Source organism: Cygnus atratus, chromosome 3 (assembly GCF_013377495.2).
Source record: "Cygnus atratus isolate AKBS03 ecotype Queensland, Australia chromosome 3, CAtr_DNAZoo_HiC_assembly, whole genome shotgun sequence".
Classification (NCBI taxonomy): Eukaryota; Metazoa; Chordata; class Aves; order Anseriformes; family Anatidae; genus Cygnus; species Cygnus atratus.
Window position 1 is genome coordinate 15,128,504 of NC_066364.1, and position 27,544 is coordinate 15,156,047.

At 37.0% G+C, this 27,544-nt stretch overlaps 2 protein-coding genes across 3 annotated transcripts in view; one reads left to right on the top strand and one right to left on the bottom strand.

Annotated features, from left to right (window-relative positions):
- The window catches only part of GREB1 (growth regulating estrogen receptor binding 1), a 57,594-nt gene extending 38,261 nt beyond the window's left edge, over positions 1–19,333 (bottom strand). For both annotated transcript variants that reach the window (XM_035562546.1, XM_035562545.1), the window contains exons 1-7: positions 19,177–19,333; positions 12,074–12,193; positions 11,171–11,347; positions 4,205–4,387; positions 3,761–3,904; positions 2,344–2,469; positions 242–364 (exon numbers count right to left, since the gene is read on the bottom strand). In XM_035562546.1, coding sequence (XP_035418439.1) covers positions 242–364; positions 2,344–2,469; positions 3,761–3,904; positions 4,205–4,387; positions 11,171–11,347; positions 12,074–12,193; positions 19,177–19,333 — 1,030 coding nt within the window. The remainder of the gene's footprint in view (positions 1–241; positions 365–2,343; positions 2,470–3,760; positions 3,905–4,204; positions 4,388–11,170; positions 11,348–12,073; positions 12,194–19,176) is intronic.
- The window catches only part of ROCK2 (Rho associated coiled-coil containing protein kinase 2), a 555,405-nt gene that overhangs the window by 353,463 nt on the left and 174,398 nt on the right, over positions 1–27,544 (top strand). The window lies entirely within an intron of this gene.

Genomic DNA, 27,544 nt, shown 5'->3' on the forward strand with positions numbered 1-27,544 from the left:
GGCATGTGTTGCAGTTTGTTAATAATGACTCAATGATTGGATCCTAATGAGAGTTAAGCCCAGACACCTCAAAGAGAAATAAATGGAAATGAAGCACATAAATAATTCTGGCAATGTAGGTATTAAACTCATTTCAAAACTGTACTGAGAATTTGCATGTATCTTTAAAATATTGCTTCTTTTCCCCCATTATTTTCTGAATAATGAAATGAACATCATCATTACCTTGGGTATAGCTTACCATTTTTAATTCTATTTGGAACTTGTGGGTTGAGCTGCAAGTTCCAGGTTTCAGTAGATGATGGGGATTCTGGTGACCAACCTTTATGGCGTTTTTTTGGAGGCCCTGAATTTGTTAAAGTGCCTGAATAACAATAATATATCAGAAAAGTATTAGAAGAGAATGTATTCATTTGTGTGCATGATAATTCAATATGTGTCGATAGACTGTATTAAGTACTGTGGTTAATAGGGTCAACTCCATGAGCATAATCATTTCTTATGCCTTGTGTTTTCCTTTTCTATCTTCTGCTTGAAGACCTGGAAAATGTTTGGTGCAGAGATCTCTTAATCATCTTGGAGACTTAATCTATTTCATGTCAAAGTTTACTCGCTACTAAGAGTAATGTACTAACAAGTAATGAGGTGTACTAAGAGTATTTATTTGTATTAATACTTTGAAGTCAACACTACGGGCATTTTGCTCCTTTTACTTCTAAATACATGGTACTGCATTTCATGTAACATAATGCTAAATAACATTTTCAATGGTTTCATCATGGTATTAACAAAGATTAGAGTTCTTTTTAACAATTTTTCTGTTGTCAGGATTTTTATACTTCCTGGTGGTTACTGTTTTTGATTTTGACATTCTGTACTAACTCCAAGTAAATGACTTCTGCACTTTCCTCCTATCCACCTTTAGCTCCAACACACCTGTCTGTAAAACCATAACCAACTTTCTCACAGTTTTCCTGGGAGCCCACGACCATTACAATCTTGAAACTTTTTTCATTACTTTCTTCAGTCTCCTTGGGCACTCCTCCAAACTCCTAAAATGATGAGTTTCCACTAATATCAAATATTTCTAATTATTGAGAGTTGATACTCCTTCAGGAATTGCTCAGCATCTTGAAGGACTGAGTTGTTTCTACTTATACATGTTAATATGTAAAACCCAAAACTACTTCACACTTGCAGGTCAATATCTGCTTGCCAAACGGTTAGTCCCATATAAAATTCAAAATGGAGTAAGAACATGATATTATATATCCATATATATATATACATATATATACTTATATATAATGCTGTTGTTGTTTTTTTTTGTTTTTTGTTTTTGTAAAGGATATTAAAATCAAAAGTAAACCAGAAATCTTCAGATTTAGAATAAGTTCGATCATTTGCAAAACAGCCTTATGTACACATTAAGAATCACTTTGTCCTTTAAACTACTACCATGCGAGGGCAGTATTTAGCCATCTGTTCTAATCATTCTGTCATTTAGTTTCCTGGCATAAGGTTGTGATAAAAGTGTAACTTCAAGATATTCAGTGTAATACAAAGTACTTCTGAAAATGCCTTACTCCTTCCTGCAGGATTATCTAATATGTTGACATGTGAAGGTAACCCGTCTGAAATTAATTGGCAAGATCAGTTTACTGAGAGCATGTTGCTGCATGCAAGAAAGAGATCAAGAACCTGAATGGGCAGAGAAAAAGAATTTGGCTGAGATACTAGCAGGGCAACTTGGGAAGATTTATTCTAAAACAGAGATATAACATGTTTCTAGGCATAGTAAAGACTAAAAAGAACTTTCTTGCTCAAACAAGTCAGTGACATAACATACAGTTTGTGACAGAAAACAACACAAATCATGATAATAATGGTTCAATGAGGAAAATTTCTTTAATTTGGAGCTACTTGTCAAAGTGGCAAGTACATCCCAAGGTGGACTGCAACACAGAAATTATCTATGTGTGGTTACTTATAAATCTTTCTTAATTCCCTGCACAAAACCTTTTAGGTGAGATTGATGTAAACAAATACATTCTTTAAGAACATAGAATAAGAGTCCAGTCAGTACTTCTCTAAAATGGTATCAATTGTAAGTTGCAATGAAAAACTCCCAATTAATAATCTGAGCTGTAGTAAAGCTATGGCTAAAATCATATCAACAATTTTTCTGAAAATTAACATACAAAAAAAAAGGAGTGTTATGGTCACAAAAGACTTGGAAGGGAAGAGTAATTTCTATTCATAGAGAAAATTGTAATGATGATATCTATTATACACATAGCATATAGAGTTAAGGGTTATTAAACAACAAATCCATATAAATACCTAACACCGATGGTCTTGTCAAAGCGGACAGGTTATTTTTCACCAACTGTTGTTTAGGAGATTCCTTGCCATTATACACTGTGGAGCTGAAAGCTGCTGTTGAAGGAATATGATCCATGCCTGCAGCTGGCAATAAAAGAAATGTTATATACAATAAATGTTTCTAGGTCAAGATCCCCAGTTAATATAATTAAATGATCATTGACTTTAACAGAGCCATCAGGATCTGCTCAGTGAATGCAATGCTGAATAACATAAAGCCACTTGTGATCTCATACCAGATTATTGCTGTCTGATTCCTAAGTGCCTGGGTAAAATCCCAGTCTGCAATTAAATACATAATTTCAGATCCTTTAGATTCTTTGCAGGTTCACCCTAGGTCTTATACGAAGTTTACTTAAGAACTAGCAAAGAGAGTAAAAGAGTCCAAGCTTTGTTGTTTAAAATTTACTAAAAATGTTCTCATCTTCAACTCAGATTGACATCCTGCTTCCAAACATCATTTTAAGTGTGCTGCATTAAAAAAGAGATGTTTTTGCAAGCCAAATATGCTTGTAATTAATGTATCTTTTTAAATATGTAACCTCTGGCAAACAAATGCCAATACTGCTATTATAAAGAGATTAATGATTTGTTCTGGAGGGGTACCGGCATTCCAGATCACAACTATTTAACTGGCTTCTGTCCCTCAGACAGAATATAACCACCAACAGCTGTGCCTCAGTTCTCATATGTGAATCTCTGTAACAGTCACAAGAGACTATTCATTATGAAGAAGCTCGGAGAGATCACTTTAACCTCTACCATCCATCACCTTTTATTTATGTAAGGCTAATGGAAAAGTAAATGTTTCAGAAAGCATTGTTAATACAAGGAAGTTAGAGATATTAATCATTACTTTATCTTTTAATATTAAAGCTGCTTTTCTTCACAGAATAAAAGGCTCAGAAGCTTTTAAGCTAATGTCCATACAATCTCAGCAATAAAGGGAATTCTGATTATAGCATAAAATAGACTGGAACAAGAAAACACCTATTGCAAGAAATACCTATTCTTCGCCACTTTAAAAAAAAAAAAAAAATAATAAAAGGCTCTTAAAAATGTGGTTTGCCTTAGTTATGAACAAGCTTCAGAACACCTGGCTATTTTATTATTTGCTAAACTTTTATACATAAACATAAGGGAAAAAAATGGACAGCAAAAAGCCTTGACAGCATGATTTTTTTTTTATTTGAATGATACCTCTATACATATTCAATTTGCTTTATTTTATGTGGTAGTGTGCTTATTTCTTTGTCTCTCTGTTCATACAAAGACAGATATGTACAGACACAATAGTAAAACTACATAACCCAGTAAAATAATAAAAAAATAGTAAAACTACTGTAACCCAGAGTGTTTTCTTTCTAAGCAGTACCTGTTTGTTGAGTCCCAGCTGGAGTATTTGGATTTGCTGCTGGGAGAGGCTCACTTGAGATGCTTCCAGAGAGGCCCGAACTTTCTGGCAGTTGGAACAATGTGCTCGAACAGGTGCTGGAAGAAGACTGTCGGCCTCTGAACTCTTAAGAAAAAAGGAACTTGTTATCCACTGACAACAGCAATAGTTGCTTTTCTCTGCGTATCTGATTTGATAATTTCACACATGAATTACTTAAAGGCTACAGCACTTAGATGGGAGGAACTGATGGCATCAAACATGCCATCCTTGTATTAGGGTACTCATTTGCTTTTTACAGCTGCACTTTAAGGAGCCTTTCTTTCAACTGATCCATCTTAGGTTTTACACAGACGCCAGTCCCTGTGATATCTAAGCTTGGATGATGAAAACCAGAGCTCGAGTAAGACAGCTTCATTATCTTACCTGCTCCTTTCCAGCAGATTACAGATCCTTTGGTCAGAGCTCCCTGTGCATTCCTGACCAGATAATACTTTAAGTGTTTCTGTTTCTTGGGCTGAGTGGTCAGTTTAAGATTAATATGATTTGAGAATTCTGTAAAGTAGCAGAAACCTTTCTTGCCACAGCCAACACAATTGCCAGAGAAGCCTGATAAAATAAACAATACATATAATCCAATGAGACAGGTTTGTCGCTATTAATAACATCAAAACATGATTATTCTCTGGAGAAAAAGAGTATTTTTTCAATAGATTGAGCTTTTTATTAATATTATCCTCCAGAAAAAAAAAAATCCGTACCAAATTCTCTGTGTTGCGTTTCTGCAACCGAATTGAAAAAAACAGAGCTCCATAAAGAAAAAAAAAAGAGAGAGAAAAAAATTAAAATAAGCCATATTTCCATTTTCTCCCACCTGAAAAGAAAATAACAATATCTCTTATTACCTACCTATGAAGCATTGCATTTCACTTATTTTTTAACTTTCATTGAAATTAAGCCTGCAATTAAGTCTCAAGAAATTAAGTATATTTAATCTATTATATTTAATTAGATACAAGTATAATTAAGAACCAAGTTCCTACTACAGATGCTTGTTTAGAGAGGAAAAATACTAATGCTTTCTTGGGCTATTGATTTAAAGTAGCTGTCTCAAATTATGTGGCTGGACCGTGTTAGCACTTCACAACAGTTTAAGCTATCTGTGATTACGGACGAAAAAACATGTCTGTAACTTTACAGAACATGACAGAGACACAGTCCTTGCATGTAAAGGAGCTTATTGTCCTCAGGCTTAATGGGGCACTTCCAGGGATACTGTCATTTCCTCTCATTCTGAGGTACAAAGTTTGAGCCTCAAAGAGGAGTTCATGATGGTGATGGCATTATCACCATAAATAAGGAACATTCCTTGAACAGATGATTAAGACCATCTCCCTTTTCTTCTTACAGAACTTTAGTTTTCCATTTTCTAAAGTATTGCCATAAGAAATATAGTACTGCATAAGACCAATGAAACTATCTGAAAATATTTACAACTTCCAAAGAAATCTTATAGTGTGCAATTAGAAGCTAACGTTCCCCATGAACATTTCTCTCTATTCTCTACATATGCCTTGAAGCATGAAGGTTTCTTTTATTTTAATCACATCTAATGGACATCTTGATGTGTTATCAAAGGAATTTGAAATTGAAAGGGTGAGTTAAGTGAATCAAAAGATGGAAAAAATAAAATAAAGGAAATGAATTTAACATAATGGATGAAGAATAGCATTGGAAATAAACAATGTAACTGCAGTACAGGCTAAATAATATGGTAGATAAAATTAAGAGCCATTTATGAGAACGATAATTTCCACCACATTTGAGGCAAATTATGTTTTCAAATTAATGGTCAGTATTTCTTTTTCTTCTTAAGAAAAGTGAACTAAAATGCAAGCATAGTGCTTTGTAAACACCTGTTGCTTGCTCTATAACCTGAGTACTTTCATTAGTTTTCAAAGGGCTCAGAAGAATTCATTAAAAATCTAAGTTAATGTGGCAATTGGTCTGGTGTCTATGGGAACAAGTGGATAATAACTACTGAAAGCTGCCTATTATACCCCTGATGCTAGTACATAGGATCATAAAATCAGGACAAGTCATGACTCTGCAGAATCCTCTGTGTTGTATCAGTCAACACAAAAGCATCTGTCTAACATCACAGAACCTTCATTTGCTGCAATAAAAGCAACAACAAAATGAAACAAAACTAGAATGGATGTGGTAAAAGCTGTAGAGTTTGTATGTATTTTATGCACGTTAAGAAACTACTGAAAATGCTTCTACTGGCAAATGAAAGTACATCTCTGAGGCATATTGAGCATGACCAGCAACGTTGCAATTTTGGTTAGGTTGCCACTTACAAGCCCTTATTTGTTTCCAAATAGAAGCATGAGGGGACCATTTCTGAAAGTAAAATAGAAATGCTTGTACCCTGTTTAGGTTTCATTGTTTTGCTGAGTGTCCAGCAACTTGCCAAAGCTACAGGTAGAAATATGTGCTGAACAGAAAGTTTGGCAGTGGATATAAAGTCTTTTCATGTGGACTTTAGATCAGTCAGTACTGATAACTCTTGTAAACTATCATCAGCCTAAGACATATCTAACAGACAATAACTTCTACCTGAAGCAACCTCTAGTGTCCTTATTCATCTATCTTAAACTCTGTCTACTGGGCAGAGTCTACTGCACCAGGTCTACTGGAAAATTAGCTTTCACCAAGTACAGCATAGAGGTGAGGCCTAGAAAGAATTCAACAGACCTGAAGTCTTGTTTTGAAAAATTATTGGCGAACATTTTAGAAGGTTGTTTTTTTGTTTGTTTGTTTTCCATTTAAGCCGAACTAACATCTTTCTCATCAAATCTCCCCAGCTTCTCTGAGCTGAACTAAATCCTTTCTGGTAAGCTCCTGCCAACACTGTTTTTCATCCCATTCATTCTGACTGACACTTTTTTTGATGACAGTCATTGCCTCACTAACACGGCTCAGCCCTGGCTTCACAGATACCACATATCATGACTTTATAATTTCAATGCAATACAATGATGTCCAGTCATTACTCTTTCCAGGGCTAACTTTCAGACTGAAGAAGCATCTACTGCCAACCTTGCTTACAGCACTTACTTAGCAGATTGAGTGACACTGAAAACAGTGTTTGTCATGAGAGACTCCCCCATTCTGTGCGTGCCCTGTTCAGATGCCATAACCAGAGGTAGCAGCTGATGGAGAGGACAGCTTGTTTCATAATCAGGCTGCATTAAATATTCTTCCATACATTATAGAAAGGACAAAGGTCAGGCGAGTCAGGGCAGCCATAAGGCGACTCAATATATCTATGTCATGAGATTGATTTCACAAGAGAATTAGAAATCGATGCCTGGAATTTAGGGGCTAAGCCTTTCACCTTTAGGTCACCAGTTCAAATTCAGCTCAGTTCAGTAGTGACTTAAGGCCGTTACCCTCTGAAGATTGTTTAATCAGAAGGTATTTGCTTGTGTCTGATATTTTATCACATGTATTTGCTTGAATGTGCCCACATCACAGTGATCAATTACTCATAATTTAAAAACCACTTTCCCAGGAGGGACCCCATGATCAGTAGAGGGACCTTGGACTAGAAGGGTATGAAGCCTGCCCTACCTCATCACTGGGCAATGGTTCCTTTGGATTAACAGTGAGCTTGTGCTAAGGGTAAACAGAGGAATTCAAGGTGGAAGGACATCCATCTAATATTTCATAATCTAGTCTTTCACATGTTGGTCCAACTGAAAATTTTCTTCCTGTTTCTCTTCTAAATGACTAATGGGGTTTTAATTAATGTTAATATTTATGTAATGTTAATATTTTTGTGAAAAGTTGGCAACTTGCTTAACACAAAAAAATTGTTTTTTCAACTGTTCAACAAAAATATTTCTTCTCTTCAATTCTATGCACAAGCAAAAAGCACAAAAACATTGACAATGCTCCACATTTTTCCCTCCCATTCAGTACCTCTACATTTGAAGACTGAAGTACTGCGTTTTAAAAATAAATGAAATGAATACGGTCAAGCCAGAAAGCTCCACGATACAGAAACTCACTACTATTACAAAAGCTGAACAGAACATTGTATATTTTAATAGAAGTGCCGCAGTATTTCATACTGCAATGTTTTCATCTTACATGCAGCTTAAAATGCAAGCAAACTAATCTTTTCCTCTGTCATTCTGACCTCAGGGACCCACTCCAAAAAAAAGGATTTCTTATTCCCTGCTAGGAAAGTGGGCAGCTGTTTGGTCTTTTCGGAAGGAAAATGGTGGGTGAATAGCTGCTTTGTTCATCATGAGAGACTCTCCTTATGAGTGAGAACTGGAAGGGGGTGGGGGGTAACAAAAGAGAGAAACCTTTGGGAGTGGTATGTATTTGCTGCATTGGCTTCTTTTATTAGAAAACAATAAATATTGCACTATCACAGAAGTTCTTCCTCCATCTACGCATTCCTTCAGGCTACAAAAGAACAAGAAACAGCTTCCTAAAGGCAAAACTTTAATTTGTTTTGCAGAGTAGTGAAACTTGGTGTGTAACTTGATTAATAGAAACATGCACAGTACATTCTCAGTCTCCTCAAATGTAGACAACTTTTTACTTAAGAAAAATATAGCCCTTTCCAGAAAACTGTTTTTTGTTTTGTTTTGTTTTTGTTTGTTGTCTTTTTCTTTTTTTTTTTTTTTTTCCCCCTGTGGAATAATATATCAACTGTAAAACCAAAGAAACAAAACAACCTCAGTCTCCAACAGAAATGACTTTCAAATCATAAGCACAAATGCCTTGATTGGTGGGACAACTTATTAGCATAATCAGTAAAATGGCTCATGCCCCAGAGTCATATTAACAACCCCTAATGGGAACAAGACCATAAGTCAAAAGCTGGTCAGGAAACTACAGAGACATTTTGTTTTCTTCTGGAATTTTTGTACGTTCCACCGGCATCTTCGCAAGCGTATGCAGGTGGACCATGAGAAATCAGGAAAATATTGGTTATTTCATTTGTGCCTTTCCCTGCAAATAAATTCTTTTGGGGGAAAAAAAAAAATGAACTACAACAACATACAACAACAAAGCCTACAATACTGAGTAATAACTGCCTTACAGAAACTCACTATATTAAGAGAAAAAATAAGAAATTATGAAAGAATGTGGTTCAAGGGTTACAAGTGATATGCCAGAATCACCAATAAGCCTTAGCGAAAGAGCAGGACATAGTAGGACATACTCTGACTCACAATGACATCTCATTTCAATTCTAAACAAATTAATTTAAATTTCCCTATAAATTCAGACATGCTTCAGGGACCACTTTCTGGAAGGCTAAGATCTTTGAAGGCAGAATGGCCTAAAGCCAGAATACAAAAGTAAGCCTTCTTTCCTATCTTTTGAAACAAAGATAATAAAAGATAGTAAAAAGAGCTTCCACTCTTCATAGTAGGAGTCTATGAAAAGTTTTCATCTTAAAACTAGCACAATACAGAGGTGTTATCCTAATAGGCAGAGAGTTTAAAACAGTTGTCTTTTAGCTTACTACATGTCTCTAACTGAGACTCTTGATGTCTGCTTCTAATTTTACCTCCCCTGATTTGACTTGCATCAGTGTATGAAAATCAGAATCAAAAAATCATTTCTACCAGACCTACTGGAGCCATGTAGTAGTACAATCGATTGTAGCAACAGTATGCTGTCCTCATGTCAATGAGATACATCATGTTTTTTCACCAGATTATAGAGACTGAAAACATTTTTTTTCCAACTTACAGGTCTTTGGATCTTAAAGCTTACAGGTTCTTACAGATTTAAGCTTGTTATAGTATACACAAAAGTTATTACTAAAATTCTTTGCAAAAGATCGTGATTCACTGATGTATAAATGTAAATCAGCCAAAAATAAGCATATAAATGGTTTCAGAAAACTAAAACAGTATTAAATAAGCAAGCTGAGATGCAAGTAATATAAAAACCTCTCAGTTATGTTCCTGTTGCCTTTTTCTGTTCTTGTTTAGCAAGCAATTAACAGATACACTACTTCCTCTCTGCTAACAGCCTAAGGAGCTTAAGCTGTTAATAGTGCTAGCACTGAATGACTTGAGTGGTACAACATTCCTGTCTTTATCTTTAAAATGACAACACATGGGTGATTTATAATCCTCTTAATTCTTTTACAATCACTGTTCAAATGTACTGTGACCAACACAACTCTGCAAGATCACATGAGGAAAGAAATCACTGTACATAGAATTACATTATCCACCTTCACACTGTGCTGTCATCCCAAATGCCTTGAAGAGTGGCTCGATCTGAGAAAACAACTGAGTTCACGTCATATCCCTCAGTGTTTGTGAGAGAAAATGGTTAAAGGAAACAAGGACAAATGGTTCCTTTTTGCTATTTAAAGCTCAGACTGGTACATAAATAAATGATGAGGCATTTTTGGTTAACTAAGAAAAATAATACTTAAGAACCCAGGAATACCTGACTGAAAAAAAGAGTTTTCCCTCAGGTTATATACTATTTGTCCCAATGTAAAAACTATTCCATTTTAATTACATCAGTATTTAGTTCATTTATTCACATGACTGCAGATCACCCCAATTGTGTTGATTTGGATGAGGTTTAACAGCAATCAAAAGGGCTATAACAAAAATAGGTAGAAGGACCCAGTTTATGTCAGAAGTTAGACAAATGGATGAAAGCCAAGAAAATTGTAAGTATCCTACTTTTTTTTTTCTTTTCTTAAAATACTGTGTATTATAAGATTGAATTGAAACATGCAGTATTACCTGATTATACATAAAGGAAAAATTTCAACTTGTAACCATTTATATTTATGTTTACTGTGATAATAGCAAAAAGTCATGGGTTAGGATCCAGAAGCAATACTATTATTTATATGCAATGGAGAATATGATCCCTACCCTAAAGAGATGAATGGAAATTATCATAATTTTTTATAGTACAAACTATTGTCAAACTGTTTACATGTATATGGTAGCCAAAAAGGTTCACTTTGACAGACCTACGGTCTGTCCAAGTATGTCAGTATTTGGAAAGCTAAAATCTACTAGTCCAGTGACCAGATGTGTAGTTTCAGCAACTAGGACATAAACTGACTAGACTATGACTTAATTCTTGGACTAATGGATAGAAGGTGATGAAGCATTTCTAATGAACTGGCTTCCTCCGTATCTTTCTAAATAGAGCAAGCATAGCCAGCTCTGAGTTGTTATCTTGTTGAGCATCACCACCGAGTGTTACTATACAAATGGAACAGAAATAAGATCTGCTGAACTCACTCTACAAAAAAGACTAGCAATTAATTGTAGACCACAGAAGCATCCACTTACTTCAACCACAGACACTTACCCAACAGGGCATTGCGCCCATTGTCATCTGGCAGGAATCTTTTATCCACAGCACACACTAAAAGGTGATCAGGTAAATTTGGTGACTTCGCACCAACAAGTAAAAACCCTGATGGTACCTCGATATGTTCATTGGAAATTGAAACCAGTCTCAAATCTTTACCGGCCTGGCAGAAACCTAGAAAAAATCAATTTAATGTATTTTAAACTGACAAGATTTTTTTGTTGTTTAATACACACAGTTGTCTTTATTAAAGAGCGTCCAATATTTTTTATGAAAAGCAGAGTTGTATCCTCTGAGGTGAATGGCAAACTAAGAGAGAGTTTTCTTCCCTGCCTTTTGGTCAGCCATAACCAAATACTATGAGGACAATAAAAAACAAATCTGAAAATCCACATTTTCATGATGATGTTGCACATTATATTTATGGGACTACTTACTAATGTCATCATAACTTCGGTCATACATTCAAAAATGCAGATAATAGTTCTCTATATCTAGTGAAATTTACTGGTTTTCAGAATATTTTTTTTACAGCAACATTGAACGAGGTACATTTTAAGTAGGAAAAAGTGATGATAAAGCCTAAAAATTGCTACATTCATTTTAGCAAATGTTATGCCAGCAAACTGAACCTTGCCTACCAGAACAGGAATTCTGTCCTCGTGCCAGGTATTTTAACACAAATGCTTATCTGACACACTTTGTAAGACCTTACAAAAATGTAAAAGCAACCAAGAACAATACAGATTTGTCTAGCAGATAATGAACACTGACATTTTTAGGATTTCTACACCATATAAATGATCTCATTATAATGAGTTACAGGGGAAAGAGTCCCAATCCTACCCTTTTCAATAGGGCAAAAAGGCCTTCAGATAGCATGTTTAGTGTATTTCTCACCATCAGTAGTGCAACATCCTTCTGGAGGAGGCTTCATCTGGTAAGAAACAGGACTACTTGATTCTGAGCCTTCCTCCTCCTCCTCTTCTTCCTCTTCCTCATTATCTGCTCTGCTGCCTGCTACAAATTATAATAGCATATATGACTTAGAAAACAGAAAATGCTGGCAACAAACCAGTGAATGGACAAGGTGACCCAGTTACAGAAAAGCGTTAGAGAAAATTGGATTCTCTCCTTTTGACAATGACTTCACCGTTGCCAGCTCTTAAGATATTTGTTGTTTGCTTAAAGCTCCAACTTGCAGTCTTATGCTTACAATAGAAAAACTTTGATTAAAAAAAAAAGAAAAAAAAAAAAGAAAAAAAAAAAGAAAGAAAAGAAAAAAGGCTCTTAGACCTTGTTAAAAAAAAAAAGTTCAAAAACACAACACCAGTGCAGCTAAGTAAAAATAAAACTAGGGACAAATAAAAAGTAAAAATAAAAATAAAAAATAAAAAATAAAAAAAGGACAAAGTAAAAAAGTAAAAGTGTTTTTTTTTTAAGCTAACCTCATGATTCTTGGAGTTCTAATTCCTGGTGCCTTAACTCTTGTTGATTACAACACTGTAACTGTATCCTTTGTTTATAACATTAACAGCCAATATAAACCCAAATTCATTACTTCTTAGCACTTTTGAACATCCTGGCTACAGTCCAACTACAGATTTTATTAACGAGGTACTGACCATGTCCTTGATGACCATGTCCTTGATGAAGAAACAGTTCCTGCTTAAAACTAGGTTCACCACAGATGATGTCAAGATAAGAATACCTAATTCTCAGGCAGTCTGTCTCCTACCAGAATCCAGAGCTCTGAGTAAAGCACTGTCACTCGTTGTACAATGTCAAGGAAAGGCAGATGTCTAGGAAGACAATACACAGTGGTCTGTGCATGGACTGCACCATTCTAGGAGTTTCTTACTGAATGCTAAGGAAAAGAATAAATCATTTAGGATTCTTTTTAAGGGACTTTCATGTGTTTTCTCTCCAGATTCTCTACTGTATACCACTCTTCTGGTGTTCTGGTCACTTAAGTCAGCAATTTTACCTGATAGCTTTCTTGTTAAGAGAATTTACCTGCATAGTCTTAGTGTATGTTTCAGCCTTTCAGCTAGACACTGCTTCTCTCCCTCTCTCTATCCATGGGACAATCATTTTCCATGCATAATGCAACACCTCCAGCAAAACACACTGAGCAATGACTCCATCCCCTCTTGTGACTAGGACATGCTGATGGCAAATGGGAAAAAGGTGGCAAGCAGAGGAGTGCAGCTAAATGGTCAATGGGGAGAACACTTCTGTGGACAGGACTTCGGAAAATGTCAGACTGGATCCAGCCTTACATAAGACAGAGGTAGGGAAAAAGTACTAAATGAATCCATTGGGGCTTATGTCTTGTCTTACAGCTTTTTGGCTTAGATAGAGACCTGCCTGCAATGCAAAGAGATTTCACTGGCAAAATTTGGTGGTGAAGGGCTGCAGGTATTTGAGGATCAGACAGAAGCTGAATATGCTGGCTGGACTTGGCAGGTAGAATAGCAATTAGGGTCCTACAATCTTCAGATGATCCAGCTTTTAGTCTTTAAACAGAACAACACCAAAGCTTGCTGCAGTCATCCTCCAGAGCTCAATGCCAACTGGACACACTCTCTTTGTTTCGACCAACTTTTTGGATCAGACACTCAGAATCCCACAGAATATTCAAGGACTTTTTTTCCTATGACACTCCTCAGAATGTTTTTTTCTTCTATAGAGAAAGGATTGTAGAACTGGCTAAACAAATACTACAGAATAAATCAGAATTAGGGAGGATGCTGAAGAAAGTAAATCTGGGGTTTGAAAGTTTGTTTTTAAACATTATTAAGACTTACAGCCCGATCTAAAAGAGGATTTGAAAGGTATGTTTACTTTTAAATATCTAAACATCAAGCTTGAGTGCTGGTATGCACAGATAACGACAATGTTAAACACTACTGTTTAAGGGTGTAGTCCAAAGATAAAAGTGCTGAAAGTGGACAAAGAGAAAAGTGAAGCTCTCCATTTTTGCTATTTAAGACAGGGGTAAGTTATGTGTTATGACTTAACATTGACTAACATCCAGATGCAATGAAAAAGGGACGAAGCTGGCTTTCCTCTCTTTTCCTGCACTACCAGCCATGAAGTTCCTTCTTTCCTCTTTGTGCCAGCACTGACACTTACTGGAGCCTGTGAGGAGCCATCCCAGCTTGCTAACCCAGAAAGCTAACCAAGCAAACAAAAATGAACTTTTCTTTTTTTTTTAATTGTGTTTATGTATTAAGTATTTATGTATAAGTGCAAGATCCAAGAAATGTCAAAGCTGAAGCAGGATATGGGATTTCCCCCTTTGGCCAGTGGTAAGCTGTTAGGTTTGCTCAGCCGTAACAGGTAATTTCACTTTAAAAAAAAAAAAAAAGGAGAGACAAGAAAGAAATAGAAGTGGAAACTAAGGAAGAGGAGAGCTGCAGCACTTTCAAGACAAAAATGAAAAGAATACAAGAGTATGTATGTACTATTAATACACAAGAGTGAACTGCTGTCACCTGTATTGAGCATCATTAGGATTTCTGCTGCTTGTTTTAAAAAAGATCTACACCTTCTGCTTCCCTTTTAAAGCAATATCCCTCCAAGGATCTCTCTATTTTTATATTTCTGTTCCATGTCTTCTTTTTTTAAACAATTCCTAAAGAACACAATCAAGCACTCAAAACCAGAGATAATATGATGGCAGAAGTAGACTCACAACCATTGTTCTTCTGTTGTATGTTACAGAATGAAGCAGCCAGCTGATCTAACTTGTTATAACTCCATTAACCAACAAGTTTGTGAAGAGTATGTCCATATTCTATTGAATTTAGATTTATTAATAGATACCATAAACACAATTGTTTTCTTTATTCTTCTCAGTTTCTTTAAAGAATTCTTTTCAGTTCTCATGAAAATTGATTAGATCTTTATGCTTATACAGTTCTGGTACCTTAATTTAAAAAAAAAAAAAAATCATATGGAAAATTCTTCTGCCCAAGTGGAGATCAGTAACAAGTGGCTTTCCTCAGGGGTCAGTGTTGGGACAGGTGCTGTTTAACATCTCTGTCGGTAACATGGAGAGTGGGATGGAGTGCACCGCAAGTTTGCCAGTGACACCAAGCTGTGTGGTGCAGTCAACATGTTGGAGGGAAGGCATGGCATCCAGAGGGACCTGGACAGGTGTGAGAGGTGGGCCTGTGAGAACCTCATGGAGTTCAACAAGGCCAAGTGCAAGGTCCTGCACATGGGTTGGGGCAATCTCTAGCACAAGTACAGGCTGGGTGGAGAATAGATTGAGAGCAGCCCTGAGGAGAAGAACCTGGGGGTGTTGGTTGATAAGAAGCTCGACATAAGCCAGCAGTGTGCACTTGCAGCCCAAAAAGCCAGCTGTATCCTGGGCTGCGTCAAAAGAAGCGTGGCCAGCAGGGCAAGGAGGTGATTCTCCCCTTCTGCTCTGCTCTCATGAGACCCCACCTGGAGCCCTGCATTCAGCTCTTAGGCTCCCAGCACAAGAAGGACATGGGCATATTAGAATGAGTCCAGAGGAGGGCCACAAGGATGATCAGGGTGCTGGAGCACCTCTCCTGTGAAGAGAGGCTGAGGCAGCTGGGCTTGTTTGGCCTGGAGAAGAGAAGGTTCTGGGGAGACCTTACAGCAACCTTCCAGTACCTAAAGGGTGCCTGCAGGAAAGCTGGGGAGGGACTCTTTGCAGGGGTGCATAGCGATAGGACAAGGGGTAATGGCTTTAAACTAAAAGAGGGGAGATTTAGATTAGATATAAGGAAGGAATTTACTCTGAGGGTGGTGAGGCACTGGCACAGGTTGCCCAGAGAAGCTGTGGATGCCCCATCCCTGGAGGTGCTCAAGGCCAGGTTGGACGGGGTTTGGGCAACCTGGTCTGGTGGGAGGTGTCCCTGCCCATGGCAGGGGGTTGGAATTTGATGATCTTTGGTCCTTTCCAACCCAAACCATTCTATGATTCTATGTTAGAAGGCTGGAGTAAAGAAAGATAATGAGAGGAGAACAAAAGCTTATGTATAAGGATGGATCTCTGCTTCATTTGCATCCTGGTCCTCAGAGTACAGGGATTCGTGTAGTTAGGAGTGGAAATTTCTGTTTATTGTGAAGCTGGAGTATAGGATGCCACATTGCAGACCTCTCCCACCTGAGGAACAACCTTCGAAAAACTCTGTTTCAGGTCCCTTCAGAGTCCCATTCACAGTTCCCTTTGTCTCAAACTTCTATGAAATAAATGTTCTCTGTCAAGCTGTTGTGGGACTTTTAATTAATTACAGTTCAATTCTGTTGCCATTAACTGCAAAGAAAACAGAATCAGCCCCTCGTGATCTAAAAAGTTGTCTGAAAGAAAGGAGTTACAGAAGTGTGAAATCGCACTTTTGTTCCTGAACAATATGTCTGCTCCTGTAGCATCATTCCCAACTGATGTCAAAATCCATTTTGTGACATCACAGTTGGCTGCCATGGAAATGTTTATGAAATCCTCTTAGAAGGATTTGATAGAAGGATCACTTTGTGTAATGAAAAAGCAGCATAAATATCTAAACCTCACCACCTGAGAGTAAATTCCTTCCTTATATCTAATTTTTAAATTTATTTAAATTAAATTTATTTTGCCCAGTCAGCATGGGTTTATGAAAGGTAGGTCCTGCTTGATGAACCTGATCTCCTTCTATGACAAAGTGACACGCTTAGTGGATGAGGGAAAGGCTGTGGATGTGGTCTACCTTGATTTCAGTAAGGCTTTTGACACCGTTTCCCACAACATTCTCCTCAAGAAACTGGCTGCTCGTGGCTTGGACTGGCGTACGCTTCGTTGGGTTAAAAACTGGCTGGATAGCTGGGCCCAAAGAGTTGTGGTGAATGGAGTCAAATCCGGTTGGAGGCTGGTCACAAGTGGTGTCCCCCAGGGCTCGGTACTGGGGCCGGTCCTCTTTAATATCTTTATCGATGATCTGGATGAGGGCGTCCAGTGCACCCTCAGTAAGTTTGCAGATGACACCAAGTTAGGTGCGTGTGTCGGTCTGCCCGAGGGAAGGAAGGCTCTGCAGGAGGATCTGGATAGGCTGGAGCGATGGGCTGAGGTCAACTGTATGAAGTTCAACAAGGCCAAGTGCCGGGTCCTGCACCTGGGGCGCAACAACCCCAAGCAGCGCTACAGGCTGGGAGATGAGTGGTTGGAAAGCTGCCTGGCAGAGAAGGACCTGGGAGTATTGGTTGATAGTCGGCTGAATATGAGCCAGCAGTGTGCTCAGGTGGCCAAGAAGGCCAACAGCATCCTGGCTTGTATAAGAAGCAGTGTGGCCAGCAGGTCTGGGGAAGTGATTGTCCCGCTTTACTCAGCCCTGGTGAGGCCGCACCTCGAGTACTGTGTTCAGTTTTGGGCCCCTCACTACAAGAAGGACATGGAGGTGCTCGAGAGAGTCCAGAGCAGGGCAACGAAGCCCTTCGTCAAGGGGTCTGTGAGGGGTCTGTGAGGGGTCGGTGAGGGGTCTGGAGAACAAGTCTTAACGAGGAGTGGCTGAGGGAGCTGGGATTGTTCAGCCTGGAGAAGAGGAGGCTCAGGGTAGACCTTATCGCTCTCTATAGGTACCTTAAAGGAAGCTGTAGCGAGGTGGGGGTTGGTCTATTCTCCCACGTGCCTGGTGACAGGACGAGGGGGAATGCGCTAAAGTTGCACCAGGGGAGGTTTAGGTTGGATATTAGGAAAAACATCTTCACCGAAAGGGTTGTTAGGTATTGGAATGGGCTGCCCAGGGAAGTGGTTGAGTCACCATCCCTGGAGGTCTTTAAAAGACGTTTAGATGTTGAGCTTAGTGATATGGTTTAGCAGAGCATTTGTTAGTGTTAGATCAGAGGTTGGACTAGGTGATCTTAGAGGTCTCTTCCAACCTAGATGATTCTGTGATTCTGTAAACAATGAATGTATATCGTGCGTATGTCCTACGCTAGCAAAAAAAAAAAAAAAAAAAGATTAATGATGTGTGAGTGGTGAGCAGAGTCATTTCTTTAAGGAATATTTTCTCAGCAGTTACAATGAGGTAACAGTAAAGGGTTTAATACATGCAAAGTATTTTTTTTTCGATTACCATTTCTTTTTGTTTGTTTTGTTTTCTGTTAGTGTGGATTGTTAAACATTATGTGTTCTGCATTACATATATTTCTAAGCTATCTTTTGCAAGTTATGACAGCATAAGTAGACCTGGTCAAAAGAAATGAAACACCACCCTGGTGACAGAAAAGGATAAATAATAAAATTATTAAACATAACCTTGCACAAGCATGCCAGAGTTCTGCACACACCAGTAAACTCACTGCACACCTCTAGACTACACATATTAGAACACACCAAAGTACCAAATTGTATCATGAGTTTGCTTGCCAGAGCTACACAGTTTGTCTAAATCATACTACTTCAAAGAAAAAAAGACTGAACAAAGGAAAATCAGAAAAAAGATATCTCTAAAAACACATTAAAAGTCCCATATATACTAACTGGAGCTAACATATCCTAAGTTTGTACCTTTACAGCAACAGAATAACTAAAAATATCATGCCCAAAGTAGTCATAAACCTTCTTTATAATCAGCTAAAAATACTTCTGCTGCATTTATAAATAAAAATTACTCTTAATATATCTCATTTATAAATCTGTCACGTGTTTACCATCATTTACTGTATAATTTTCAGCAGTGTATGATAAATTATAGCATGACAGATCTGTGTTCCAAATTTCCAAATATTTCTCAAACAATTAAAGGTACAATTCATAGTAAATCTGAGTAAGCAGATGACTTAATTTTGTCAAAATAAAAGACAATGCAATTTAAATTTTTAATCAAATTCTAATACACATATTTATATACATTTTTAGATCATAAAATTTCCAAACAAAACCTTTCAATACCTCTGTTTTTCTGTATTCTAATTTGGAATGTTTGTGCTGACCCTTGGGAGAGAAAACAGCAGAATTGTCTTTGAGCAGAAACACATATTCCTACCTTCCAGTGATGACAATTGCTGTTCAGCTTCCAGATACAACTGAGAAAAGATTGGTCTGGGAACTAAGTTGTTTGAGCGCAGAGAAGCCTCGATAGAATTATGCAACACTTCTTCAAACCTTGTTGTCTTGAGCTGACCAGCATAAGAATTTCCCATCTTCTCAAAAAAAAAAAAAAAAGACAAAAAAGAAACAAACAAAAAATAGATTTCAATTTTAGTACTCAAAACTCAATCACTGCACGTTGATGTCAGACTACACTATTTCTCATGAAAGAGAGAAGCTTCACTGCCCACAGAGAAAGGCAAAGGAAAAGAACATTGACTGCCGCAGTCACTGTGCTGATCCTGGTAGTAAATTACAGGAAGTTATCTAAAAGTAACAGCTTTCTGTAATTCAGCAGAAAGGCAGCGAACTTTGACGCCTACAAGCCTGCTTCTAGTAATTCCTTCATTTATATTGCAATTGAGGAGATGCATTTTCAAGTCAGCAATCTCACCTGTAAAACAACCTCCTGTTTTGCATGATTTGAACAGAATACATTGTAAAGGATTTGGGGAATAGCGCAGTTCTGTGTATTTATCTTTGCATAGCCCATCACACCTGAAAACTCACTGCTAAAGCAGTTCAACATATATTTTGTTCATCTTGGAAGTAACATAGCATTGCACTAACATATTGTGAAAGATAATGGCTTTTCCTCCTCACCTTAAGCAATATTTTTCCATGTAAACAAGCATATTTTTTAAGAGAGAGACACACCTATTATATTTTGCCTTTCATTATTAGGATTTTAATGTTAGTGAAACAGAATAATTTACTCGGACTGTCACTGAAGAGTCAGTCTATTCCAGCTGAATATCTCAGCATTTACTTCCCACGTACTTAGCTGCCACCTGCTTTCTACAGCGAATAGAATGACCTGGTATAACCAAAAGCCATGCCAGCTTTCTTTTTCTATCACAAAGTAGCTCTTGCCCTGGGCCCCATGTCCTTTCCCTCCTCAAGTAACTGTGAATAGAAAGCATGAAATGCTTCCTGTTTGTGGCAGTAATTCCTAAAACACTGAACAGCCCCTCCTCAGCACTGGATACTGCTTGGGAAATGAGCCTGTTGGGAAGCATCCTGTAGGAATCAGGCAAGCAAAAGAAAAACTACTTTGAAATCACAGGCTGCTTTTGTCAGGAAGAGAAGCAACATACAAATTTGAAAGAAATAATATACAAATTTGATAGTTTGGATATATTTTTATGACTTTACAAAGCTTCTATACATATATAATTGTATCACTGTATACTTTTTTGTACCAATTTAATACTATATATATAACTATACGTTATATGTATGGTGTTATCAGAAGCATAATGAGAATTATATAACAATGCAGACAGCGCTTATGAACATGATCTAGAAAAGGAGCAGGCATTACTGACAAAATATGTTTATGTACACAAAAGCCAACTGAAAAATTTCAGTGTGCAGCACTGATGTATCCCCATTTGCTGAAGGGTACATGGGAAGCCACAGCGCATGTTACCTAGGTTCAATGCTAACATGGAAGTGATGCATCTCCTTTTCCAACACAAGCAGCTGACAATTCCCTCTGACTCCCCTAGTTTCAAATTTTCACTACTGCTTCACCTACACCAAGCACAGTTGAAGACAATGAGGAAAGTCTGACTTCAGTACTGTCCCTAAAAAGCTTTATCAGAGATGTATGCAACAAAACCCATGGTTAAGATCTAAAGTGAGTTATACCCAATAGTGTTTCCACACAAAGGCGCTACATGATATTTAGTTCTAATTCTAATCCATCTTTCAAGCTCTATGTAATAAAGACAAACAATCAAGATACCTGACAGATTTCTATGTCATTCTTCTTTAAAATCCTTCTCCTTATTATGAACTAAGATTTTCTCTTATTAGATTAGAGATATCTGGTTGGTCAAGGACCTGTCTGCACATTTTCAGGGTCAGGTACAGTATGGTTCTATGTGACTGTTCATCACAGTCTTGAAATTCTAGACTAAAGAGAAATGAAAATGAATAAATATGCTCTCGGTATGGTTAACATCCAAAGCTACACTTTCAGGAATAGAAACAGCATTTAGATATCATGCATTCCACAGAGATTTTACATAGACTGCTTTATTTAAGCACAGAGCCACAGTAAGAAAAAATAATGTAAGATCCAAAAGATTTTTATACTTAAAAATAAATACACAGCTCTCAGATGATATCCAAAAGTTTGATTGTAGTTGCAGAGGCTTGCCTTACAAAGGGCTGGATTTTACCCATTCTCAACATGACTATGCAAAAAAACCTGCTCCACCTGATTTTCAAACTTATTTCTTAATAAAGCTTCCTTAAAACACATAAAAAACAGGAAGTTTTTAAATTCATCCAGCGTAAGACACAATATTTTGAGACAACTCAAAAGCATTACTATATAAATATGCAAGCAGAACTGCTTTACGCAATAAGGCATGGAGGCTCACTTGTTTTACTGATTACTGTCTGCATCTATTTGTGATGAATTAGAAAACACCATGACATTCCAGTTTATAAGCTTTATCCCATAGGTACAGACAGATATTATTCTGTACAGTTTATTAGATAGAGCATTTACTGGTATCTAACATACTTGCTTAGGATTTATAGAGACCACTAGTGGACATGCCAGAAAACCTATCTTTAAATTTGCAGATGACAGAAACCTGCATCTTGTTATCTGTAACAGTAAGTTACAGGAAGTAACAGACAAGGAATCAATGAAGATTAAGCTATTTATGCAACGTACAGATTCTGAAATCCTTTGCAACATAATTAAGTTTATCTATTGTAGCGCTAATTTTGAATGGTTTTGTACAATGAAAAAAAAAGTACTTTCCGGATTTGTACATGTGGTAAGTTCTTGTGTACCTTTTGGGATCTTACAATTATACTGTCAAATACAGTCATAAGTTCAGGAACATACTGCAGAAGACACAAAAAATATTTTAGAGCCATTTTGCATCATCAAACACACACCACTGGAACCAGAAAATGCCCATTGCAGGAGATTTGCCAGCGTCAGCCTTTGCCATTCAGAATCCCAGTAATTCTCTCAGTTGTGGGAGAGGTAACTTCTGTACAGAAAGCAGGGGAGAAGCTGTTTCTCACTAGCTCTGTGATGGTTGTCATCCCCTTTTCTTTAAAGCCACCCAGACTGTGGTACCTGAATTGTAAATTGCTGACTCCATGGCACCAGGAAGCAAAGGCTTTGAGTCCTATTCTCCTGCTTCAATGAGCCCAGCGTTCCCAGCCCAGATTTATGTCTCTCTTGGATAAAAGTGGGTGGCAGAGGCTGAAGTTTCAAATGCATGTGAAATTCCAAGCCATGAACATAGATGGTGACCTGATCTATTAAAAAATAAATAAATAAAAATCACGGTGCTACAGAAGGATAGCCCTCAACCCCATCCACTGATAAATCGAAGAACACCTCCCTATCTCGCAGTCAGTCTCCATGGAGAGCATGCAGAGAAAAATACTAGTCAATAGAAAAGGAAAAAAAAAAAAAAAGGAAAGAAGACCTGGACCTGGAAAACCATGATAAAAAGAAGAAGAAGAAAAAAAGAAAAAGAAAAAAAAAAACTCTGTGGAACATGGGTGCCTGAGAAACAATTGCAGATGTAATTGAACTGGGTCAGGTCAGTGTGTTAGAAACCCACACATAAATGCTGCCAAAGAACAGTGGCAAATCCAGGCAGCTGAAAACGCTTGTAAAAGTACATTAGTCTAAAAATAAAAAGTAGAAGTATGTTTGTCTAAAGAGAACAGCTCTCAAATTCCAAGCAAGGAACTGTCAGGGTTCCCATGGTAAACAATGGTTACACAACTAGGGAAAACAGAGATCTGCTTAAGGTTTAATGTTTTTACCTGTCAAATACAGACTCAACTGGAAGTTCAATTGCAGCTGAAATAGCCAGGTTTTGAAGACATTCTGCTATGGCCTTGTACTCCAGTTGATGTGATTTAGAAAAGAAATTCCCCCTCAGCCACGAGGACAATACCTACATCAAGAGCCATGACAGTGACTGGTCATGTTAACACAGAGGACATGCAGTCCCATTCCCTAGCGTGGACATGTTTGGAGAGAGATCTTTTGATTAGTGAAATGAAGACTAACACAGTCATGACTTTTCAGTTGCAGTTGTCTGTATTAAGGAGCGACAGGGTTTGTGAAGACTGAAGATCTAGCACAGCAACTCTGGACAGAATTTATCCTATACCTAGGGCAGAATGGGTATCACAGTATCAAAGATTGGGCTGGGTTGGAAGGGACCTCTCGAGGTACCCTAAGAAAAATGATGGACTTTAGAGCAGAGAAATTGATCCAACGCTTTGACAACTGTCATTGAAATAAGACTGTTAGAGAAAGTCTGGTTTTAACAGAAACCGAGAAAAAGCAAATGTATGCAGGCTGTGTTAAGTATTTTTTGACAAAAAGATGCCAAGGGATCTAAGAGTGAAATTAGGAAGCCACGGTTAATCATTTATTTGAGAGGTCTGAAGGGAAGAATAGGGGAATATATGCCCAGTTTTCAAGGGTGATGGCCAAATAAAAAATTCAGTCTTACATAGGACTTGCAAATTATTACCAGAGGAAAAGTTTCACATTAAACTGCAACTTTTTGCATTCTAAAATTTCACTGACATTTCTATTTTATTAATTTTATGTGATGAGACATATTCTCTGATAGATAAAAGAATTAACATCATATATGGAGTACCAGTAGCTGAACCACTACTATTTAATTTTAAATTCAGAACACTATTAATTTCCTTTCTCAGGCAACATGAGAAAAAATCTGATATATTTTTAGCCCTTTTAGATATTTGCATTACAGAAGCTGTTCATATCAGACCAAAGCAGTATAGCAATGGATACATTTTCCCATTTTGAGCATTGAGCGTTCATACTTTATTAGTCTGTTTCTAAAGTAAGTTCTATTAAATCATTTTTTTTTATGGAAGAATGGTAAGATGTCTCCAAACCCATTATTATTCCAAAATCATTTGTCATTGCTATCACAAGAGGCAGTTCATAACTTGTATAAAATGAGGTTTTGTTTGTATAAATTATGGGTTTAAGTATTCAAAAAGTATTAATATTTGTCTGAGAGGAGAAGACTGCAGCTTAACAATTTGATCACACTTCAGTATTGGAAAAGGTAGTTAGCATGATCCTTTTGCTCACTGAACGTGAGTCAGAACAATCTACTAACATGCAAAGTCCGTCAATATTTCTAAAGTTAGGTAAAGTCTCTAATAACTCTTGAAAACCTGTATTAAAAGCAACAAGAAGAAATAAATCCTAGGGTAGGATTCTAGATGTAACTACAGAAAGAAGAGTAAATTTGGAGACACTGCAAAACTGACTCCCTCTGACAGTAATGATAAACAGTATAAGATATTTCTTATGGCTTCACTTCAGCCACAAGACTGAGTAATCATGGTCTATTTTTTTATTTCTGTGAAGCTGTCTGTAGTTATAGACAGTGCACTCAATCTTTGGATTTGGTTGAATAAATTATTTTTCATCTACTGCATTAATGTTTGTCTCACATAAATTAACATTGTGTGTCAAATCTATTCCCACAGGTTATAACAAATTCTTAATGCAGGGAAACTAAACGAGCCTCTTACTGATATTGACCCCCCACAAGACTCAGCAAGACACAGCAGAGTTCTTCCTTACTAAGAGTCATGGCTTGTTTTATGAGCAAGCAACAGAGAGGTTACCTCTTTAGAAATAAATAAAATGGATGGGCCACAGGACATTTTTTGTTTCTGAGGCCCAAAGGACATGTATGTAATATAGGTGATGTCTTTACTAATACAATAAAACAAAGTCACTCTACCCAAAATATCCTTTGTGAATGGTCACTGGCCCAACATAACTTCAGAAATGTGCCTGGGAATGGTTTTAGAGAGTGCTGGCACTACAGGCATGCCAAGACACAAACAACAGAAAACTGGTTTCTAGCACACTGGAACTTCCCTGCAACTGTTCAATTTACCAATACAGTTGTAGGTACTATGGACAAGAACAAAGCAAAACTTATTCCCTTAGAAAACAATCTGGTTGTTCATGTACCATGTAATTATCACTTGTAGAATCAATATACAAAGTTTTTTATTTGTCATACGGGTGTAGTAAATAGGTGGACTATTGCCAATTTCTACAAAATATATTGGTTTCTGGAAGTCAAACCTGTTTCCACAAAATATTCTGCATGAACGACTTGGCAGTAAGAAATGGGAAAAAAAGAGCTCAGAAGACTGAGGTTTTTGATACAATAATGGACTGTGGGAAACATTTAACTACATTTCATCATTTGAGAACACTTCCAGAGCAATGTTTTACTATTTCTATGTTTTTCATCAAAATCATAATGAAAAAAGTGTTCTTTTTTTATTTTTTTTTTGCTGATAGCCTTACCCATAAAGCTAAATTTTGAAACATCAAAAGTTGCTGAGAAATGAGATGATGATACTCTACTTAGCTGAACTCTATAGTGATAATCAGATTAATATCAATAGTCACTCATGGATCTGCAGATTGAAATCCACTCCTCCAGTGAAGTCATTTGTTCCATACCAATAAAGCTGACAAATCATTTCAAAGTCTCTAGCTAATCAATGTTTCATACGTGAATAAAGTTATGGGAGTTCAGCACACCACATTTGGCCATTACATTTTAAAGGCAACATTAAAGCCTTGACTTAAACCACAGATATCTTTGCCAGAATTTCCAGCTCATTTTCTGTTACAAGAGCTTAAAACTCATATATCTCCCGTGGAATTTTATTAGAAATGCTGTGGGCAGACCAGATCAGATTAAACTTAATGGTTTCCTAATAATGCCACTTTGGAAAGCAGTTCATGATTAAAAACAGAGGCACTGGTTAAGGTTGATGACAGGTCACAGAGAACATAACTCTACCATCTTTATACAGCCAAAAACAATTCTGCTACTGTTTCCATAAAGAGAATATACTGAAAGAAGACTACTGCCCAGACATCTATACCACTTTTTTTTTTCTTCTGTTCTCACTTTTAATTTTTATCTGACATCTTATTTTGATTTGGAAAATTAGGCTGACCCCAGGCACAGGATTTCTCCTGCATTACCGGTGAGATGATTTCCTCCAATGACTCATGTTTCCAAGCAACAGGAGCTTGGAACAAGAGTACTGACTGAAAGGTGCCAAGCTTTCAAGTGCACTAGGAAGAGTGGGAAGAAGTCACCAAGCTTTTTGGCAACTTTTCCTCCCAAGCCAAATTGCTTCTATGAATCACTGAAATCAGTTCCCTCACTCAGTTCAGAAGTAAATAATAGGGAGATGTCTTTATTATCAGGAGATCTCTGTAAAGACTAATACAGATACCTCTGCAATGAAATCAAATGTATGTATTTTCCCCACCTATTGAAAAATCAAGCCCAATTTGTTAACTGTCCTTTGTGCATTCAGGAAAACAAAAAAACAACAACAAAAAAACAAACATACTGATCCATATCAATAGGTATGAAAACAGATTAGGACAAATCAGAGGTAAGCAGTCTCAGTAAAAGCACTATTAGAAAGCTGTTGCTTCCTTCTTTTTTCTTTGGGCAGAGAAAAAAATCCAACTATTTAATGAATCACCCTTAATACAAAATTATTTCACTTTCATTTTGGCCATTGGAAAGACAAGAATTTCAGCTAAAAACAAGTATTTTCTTATTTTTGCTGAAAATTTTCAACTGCATACCCACATTCATTATTTTGAAGAGAAAGTTTCCATTTTTCAATTAAAATCCTATAATTCATGTAGGGAATACTATCAAAAAATATTTTCTATAGACAAAGGAAAAAAAGAATATCCAGACTATGTCTACAAGAAAACCCAAAATATATTTTTAAACTTCGTATACAAATTCAACTTTACTTTGAACCAAAAAATAAAGCTCCACTAAACACAGAGCACTCTAACTTGCCATAAACCCATTAAAATATACAGCTATGCATTAGGCTTGGAGATCCGGACTCAGGCATGTTGGCAATTTAGTGAGAAGGAATCTAAACTGTGACAGCTTACATTGTAGCTTTCTGGGGAAACAGAAAACTCCAATTACAACCAAATTCCTTTAATTATTTAAGGATGAAAGGTTGTTTTGATTTTAAGACGTAGTTTAATCTTCCTTTACGAGTAGAGAAAACTTAAACATTCTTCACCCTAGAAACTTCTATGCCTACTGTCAAACCTGAGTTGAATTTTTCTGAGAAATTTAAAATAATGATTTGTTTAAAAATGGCAACCTATCTACCTTAGCTTATCT